This window comes from Lactuca virosa, chromosome 1 (genome assembly GCF_052849685.1).
Source record: "Lactuca virosa cultivar CGN04683 chromosome 1, Lactuca_virosa_CGN04683_v6, whole genome shotgun sequence".
Classification (NCBI taxonomy): Eukaryota; Viridiplantae; Streptophyta; class Magnoliopsida; order Asterales; family Asteraceae; genus Lactuca; species Lactuca virosa.
Window position 1 is genome coordinate 320054397 of NC_136426.1, and position 6619 is coordinate 320061015.

Consider the following 6619-nt stretch of genomic DNA (forward strand, 5'->3'; position numbering starts at 1 on the left):
GGCCATTTGTCATGTTTGTACATTGCATAAAAACTATATTTTGGGACATGTGAATTGTTTGAAAGCTTTATGATTGGAAAAGATCATTTTAAAACATCCTTACTTGTGCATCACATATAGGATGGGAAAATGAGTGTGTCATTGACTTCGAAGTGATTTCTTTTAAGTATAAAGTATGTAAAGGAGCAATTCCCTTGAATGTGTGAAAGTGATTTATATGAATCATAAGCTATAAGTTTAAGGATGGAATTTGCAATTCCATTCCATGAGAAATGTAAAAAACATTTTAAAATTTTTAATACAATTTTGAAAAGGCTGGTAAAAACTAAAAAAAGAATTAGACAAAAGTTTTATAAAAGAAAAAGTTATAAAACTGTAATACTTTTTTTAAAGTTGTAAACAAGTTATAAAATTTCTATAAATTTTTAATAAAATCCTTAAAATTAAAATGTCTACAATAACATTTAGTTTGCAAAAAAAACAAAATGACAAATTTGTACAAATAAAAGTTCAGACGGAAATTCAGGTCATGGGCCAAAAGTGTAAAATTGAAAATGACATATTGTACCATTATACCAGCCAAACATAAAAAAAAATAAGAGTTCATTACATTTCTATATAATAAATTGGGTTTGATGGAAACTTGAAAATAATGTGAATAGTTTGTGTTTAAAAACTTGATAGTTTTGTCGGAAATGATCAGTGTGATCGGTTATACCTCTTTGTCAATAAAAAAAATTTTTGAAGTTAAAGGTCATATTTGGTAACTTAACATTTAGATTTGTACTCATTTGATTATTAACTTTTTTTAGGTTAATGTCATAATGACCATCACAAACAAAACTATCAAGTTAAATAATATTTTAAAACTTCAATCAAATTAGGGGACCGATGATTAAAAAACCAAAAGTTAAGTGATTAAATTTGACCTTAACCATCATCATCATATTCTTATGTATCCGGTTCTGTTTGATCTAAAAAAACATGTAACATTGGTTGTCGAGAAAATAGAAATAAGATAATACTTTTTGTCAATCTAGATTATTTGGATCGGTAAAAAACGCAATAATATCATTTTGCTCAAACATATAGTATAATATTGTAGTAAAATTATTTTGCTAAGACATAGAGATTGTAGTTTGATTATTTTGTTCGATTAAAGAAAACAAACAATATTATTGTAAGATAATACCATGTGTTTGATAAAATTATTTGGATAAGACAAAAAGAGTATTGTAACATTATTTAGCTAGTATAAAGATAAAGATAAATTAATAAGGACATAGTCAAAAAAATAAATATTTTTCTACAGTAAACCAATTAAATATTTACTTAAATATTTACTGAAATAAAAGGGTCGTGCTATAAGTATTTCTTTTAACCAATTTATCCCCTTCCCCCCTTTAACATCAATCTAATCAATCTTTTACTTTTGATCTGACATCATTTTTTTTTGTTTTTTTTATTTTATATTTTAATCTTATTATTATTATTATTATTATTTCAATAACCATTTAAAATTCGGACAACCTTTTAAAATTCATACACCATTATAAATTCGGAAGACATAAAATTCGAACGACTATATAAAATGGAACAAAAGTAAAGTTTGTCTTTATTTTAGAAACAAACCGATACCATTAACGTTTATTGATAAATTGCAATTCACCTAACCATCATGTAATGGTTAATTTACAAGGAGCATATCCAATGCATGATGTTTTGTTTAGACTTCTCTGTACGTACAAATCATAACATTCGGCTACATGTGTATACAATTGCTCGACCAAATGTTTTCAATCCGCATAACGCACAACGCAAATGTAATACCGAACCAATTAATATATCCGTGATAAATAAATACAAACTTCGATTTTGTTCCGTTTTATATAGTCGTTCGAATTTTATTATGTCGTCCAAGTTTATAATGTCGTCTGAATTTTAAAATTTCATCCGAATTTTAAAATGTTGTCCGAATTTTATATGATTCTCGAAATTTATAATAATAATAATAATAATCATAATAATAATAATAACATTAAAATTAAAATAAAAAATTTAAAAAATTTAAAAACAACAAAAAAACAAAATAAAGTAAAAGAAAAAAAACAACAAAAGTCAAAAAAGTCAAATCGGGAATGGTGGAATTGGAAAAGAATGAGATACTTATAGCATTAGTCAAAGAATATAATAATTTTGAAGATTAAAGTTTAAATTCTTATCAAAATTTAATTTATGATGTATGCAGGGGCAATCAAAATCGTATATGAAAAATCGAAAATCCGATGCAAAATTATTCGAAAGTTCAAATGTCCAATTTTTCGGATTCGGATTCGGATTCTGATAGTCATTTTCTAAATTTTTAGATATATCCGGCCCGAAATATTTATTTATTTATTTCAAATATAATAGATCGGGGAGTTAGAGGCCTTGGGTGTAGTTTAATGATTCTACTTATGCCTTTTCATTTAGTTATTTAGTGCAAAGATTACATCAAATAGCCTTTTTTTTTATTTAGTTTTTGTTTACGACAAGTTAGTATTTCACCTGATTGGTTAATTAGTCAAATAAAAAGTGAAATAATCTTGGTTTATGGGGTATAATGTTGAAATAAAGAGAAAATAAAAAATAATTTTTTGAAGTTTTAGTATTTTCAGATATCTGATTTAATATCCGAATCTTATCCGGGATTTCAGATATCCAAAATTCCGGATACGTATTTGGATGTATATCTAAAATTTTAGATACGTATTTGTGTTATATAATTTTTGATGAAACTTATAATAATGAAAATACATTTAAAAAACAATCTATTCATATATCTTGCATAAAAAATTATATAATAAAAAATAAATTATTTGAGGTCAAAGTTGAACAAAAGAGACTTAAAAACTCAAACGTGGACAATAATTTTGGGTCAGAGGGAATATTATTTAGAAACTCAAATATACTACTTTTCATAATCAAAATTGAAGTATATTTATATTTTTGGTCTTTAATATGTTATCCTTTTACAATGCAAAAAAAGGCGATAATAAGATTACCCACGACAAGAGAAATTGCAATTCCCAAGTTTAAAAAAAAAAAAAAAAAGTATTTTTAAAACTAAAATAAAAGGGTAAATTGTTCTTTGTTATGTTCAAAAGCTAGTAATCGATCAACATTGTATTTTGGTAAACTATGAAATATTATAATCAAGTTTACTATTTATAACTTTTTAGAATGACGATTCACACACCCACACCTTATTTTACCTTAAAATTTACGTCTTTTGTCCCTAGCAAGATTTTACCTTCAATCTACTAATTAAGAGACACTTCATGACACCTGTAGGCCGTATATCTTTTGGTTTAAGGTTTATAACTATTGTTTAAAAAACTTTATAATATGATATCAGTTTTCAAAATATATAAACAACTTTTTGTCAACTTTTGTAAGTTGCATTTATTACTCCAAGACATGACAAGTGTTCACAAGCTTTGAAAGGCTATTCTAGATGACAACGGATATAAAGACATTTAAGTATTTTATACAAATTCAAAAACAATTCCACATCTCACATTGTTCCATATTTTTTGATGGAAAAAAAGTTTACATTTTTTATCTCAATATCAGCATCAACCCAATAAAGGAGTACAATCTGATACACTCATGCCATATCATGTTATGTACTTATGTGTCGAACTGACATGGGGATTAAAGAAACACAATGAAAAAAAAAATGATACAAACATGTTAAAAGGGCCTTAAAGATCGAAACCCTAGATTTTTTTTTTTTTTTTTTTTTCGAATCATTCATTTGGTCTCGAAACAATTCATTAACTCAGTCAAAAGTTTTTCAGTATCCCATATTTGATTCTATGCCACCATTTCTCTCATCCTTTTTCCCAACTAAAAAGAAAAATCGATTAAAAAAACACGTTTAATCAATCTTTTGTTTCTTCTAAATCTTCATCCCCATCACGCGCATTCAAATCCAACGTGCTTTCATTCAGATCTTGCCTTTCTATATTTGTTGCTTCAGTCTCCTGTAAATCAAACGTAATTTTCATAAAATATTGGGTCAAAAGAATAAATTTTAAGGGTTAAATGCAATAAATAGCAACATCCTTTCATTGATTTCTATACCTAACAAAAAATCAAAGTACAATGCTATAACTGGGTATGTTGCTATTTATTAATTATCCCCTAATAATTTTTTTACATGGATAAAATTGTTATAATGTAGTAGATTTATTAATTATCAATGAAAATATGTTGCTATTTATTTCATCAAAACACTTTTTAATTATCTAACAACTTCAAACAAATTGGACAAAAAAATGTCACCTGATTTTCTTCCATTGGCATATCATTAATGTCTGGTTTTCCATTAACATCATCATCCTTTGAAATTGGATCAGTCTCAACAGATTCATCAATATGCTCCTCTGGTGACTCTTTCTTTTGTTCTTCAAGCAATGCTATCTGATATAAGCCATTGACTAGAAATCATCATGCAGTATTACAAAAAAGCCCTTGGCTTGATATATTTAATGAGGACATAACTTAATCTGGTGAGCCATAATACAGAAAGAACGAAAGAGGCTTTACCCATTAAGTTTTTAACTTTTTATGAATTTGTCCTTATTTATATTTTCCTTCCATTTTCTCTCAAATATTTTTCATCATTACATGGAAATAAAAAGGAAACAAGGCCTTAGGTTTTTACTCTCAGTTTTCCCCTGAGATCAATATGCACTTCAAAAGCTTTCTATCAGAACATGTAGTAAGTTTGTAATTAGATTCTTTAAGAAGTTTTGATTAGTGGCAAACTTTGTCACTCAGTTTGGAGTTTGTATACAAATGATGATATTAATATGAAAGATTTACAAATGCCTAATGCTGCTGTCAATATCAGATATATACAACATCTTGCTGAGTTAATTTATGGAATCTATGAAAAAAAAGAGGGAGAAATGAGGGTGCTGTTGTAAAGAAACGGAGGAAAATCTGATATTTGATCATCTTTATATACATTTTTTCGGATTAGCAGTTTGTTGTGGTTTATAACATCGTATGTTCTTCAATCTAAACCATTTAACATTCTGTAATTTAACAGATCTCGTTCTTGTAAATTCACGTATGCAACCTAACAATCAAATCACACTACAACAGTCAGCAGAATTTCAATAGAAGTGTTGGATTGATACCGGAATATACTTGATCTTACGGCGAGGCGGTTCTTCATCAACGTCTTCGGCGGCACCATCGTCTTTGGCATCAACATTGCTATCGTTATCGGCGGCGGCGTTTTGACTTTGCTTAATAGGAGTCCACTTATATAGCAAAATATGAGCGCCGTTGTCGTTACTACTGTTCGATGAAGAATTACCGTTACTACTGATGCTAGTTTGGTGATGATGATGTTGGCTATTACCCGATGCGGTGGCGGCGGGGGCGTTGGGAGGCGTGACGTTGACCCACTTCTTCTTCCACTTCCTTACCGGCCCTGTAAACACGGTGGTCGGTCCGTACCGAGTCGAGGATCGGCCAAGCCGTGCCCCAACTCCCTCCATCTATTAATAGCTGATTCGGATCGGTGTCGACTCCGTGTCGATCGGATCGGAGTAGAAACCTCCGACGATGGTTCTTTTATCTCGGTTCTGAGATTGGTAAGGATTAGGTACATGCGGGTATACACTGTTATGTGATGTGCCGTATATCAAGGCCGTCGACAGTGGGCCTATTTACTATATTAAAAAAATTATTATTTACTCCGTATTATTTTCGAGTTAATTAATTAAAAAGTGATCGTAATTATATATACTATAAATTATAAATTCTTAAAACTGTTAGCTAAGTAAAGTTTTTTCTTTTTCATATTTTGACATAGAAGTTCTATTTTTCATTGTATGCCACAAACGCGATATCTTTTTCTATTGTTATCTTTTCTTCTTATGTGCTTTGATTGTCGTGTTGCCGCCCTTCTCGTGGAATAGTATTTGTTTCCGTTTTCCTTATTTCTTCTTTGTTTCTTCTTTACTCTTCCTTACTCTTTCAGGTGATGCGTGCTTATTTTCCATCACCCTTTTTGTTTCTTGTCTAGGTATGTTGTGTAATTCTTCTTATACAATTTGATGTGATGTCTGTAATTTTCTCTTCCAATGTCGTTTCTCTCCTCATTTGGCTGCATTTATTTCTCCTGAGATACGATTATCTTCTTCCGTTTCTAACAACTGTTTGCTTTGGCCTTCTTATGATGATATTGGTGATTGTAGCTTTATTTGTAAATCATGTTCTGCTCTTTTCTGGTTTGATGAAAAGGGTTTTAAATCCCCCATCAAGGTATTGATTTTTTCCTGTGAGTTGCCATAGAGCATACATCGTCTAACATCCATTACCTTCCTTTGCCAACAGCGCATACTGTAAGTTCTCTTCTCCATCTATCAATCGATTTCTTTCGTCTGAAATCAATTTTCTTCTCCACCTCTGGTAATAAATAGACATGAAACGTGATTTTGAATATGATTTTCAACACATTCACAGATTTGGGACTAATTTGGAACCTTGTGTGCATATTTACAGATTTTGTCTACGGTTTCCTTCTTAATTTGATTATCGATTGCTCAGTGTAAGT

The 6619-nt window shown here is 29.5% G+C and overlaps 1 protein-coding gene across 1 annotated transcript; it reads right to left on the minus strand.

Moving 5' to 3' along the window:
- Nucleotides 1-3798: 3798 nt before the first annotated feature.
- On the minus strand, nucleotides 3799-5685 carry LOC145168514 (uncharacterized). The gene is made up of 3 exons (XM_079087311.1): nucleotides 5193-5685; nucleotides 4330-4467; nucleotides 3799-4028 (listed from the first exon to the last, which is right to left on the minus strand). The coding sequence occupies exons 1-3, from the start codon at nucleotides 5556-5558 to the stop codon at nucleotides 3927-3929; spliced, it is 606 nt and encodes a 201-aa protein (XP_078943437.1). The 5' UTR covers nucleotides 5559-5685; the 3' UTR covers nucleotides 3799-3926.
- Between the last annotated feature and the right edge of the window lie 934 nt (nucleotides 5686-6619).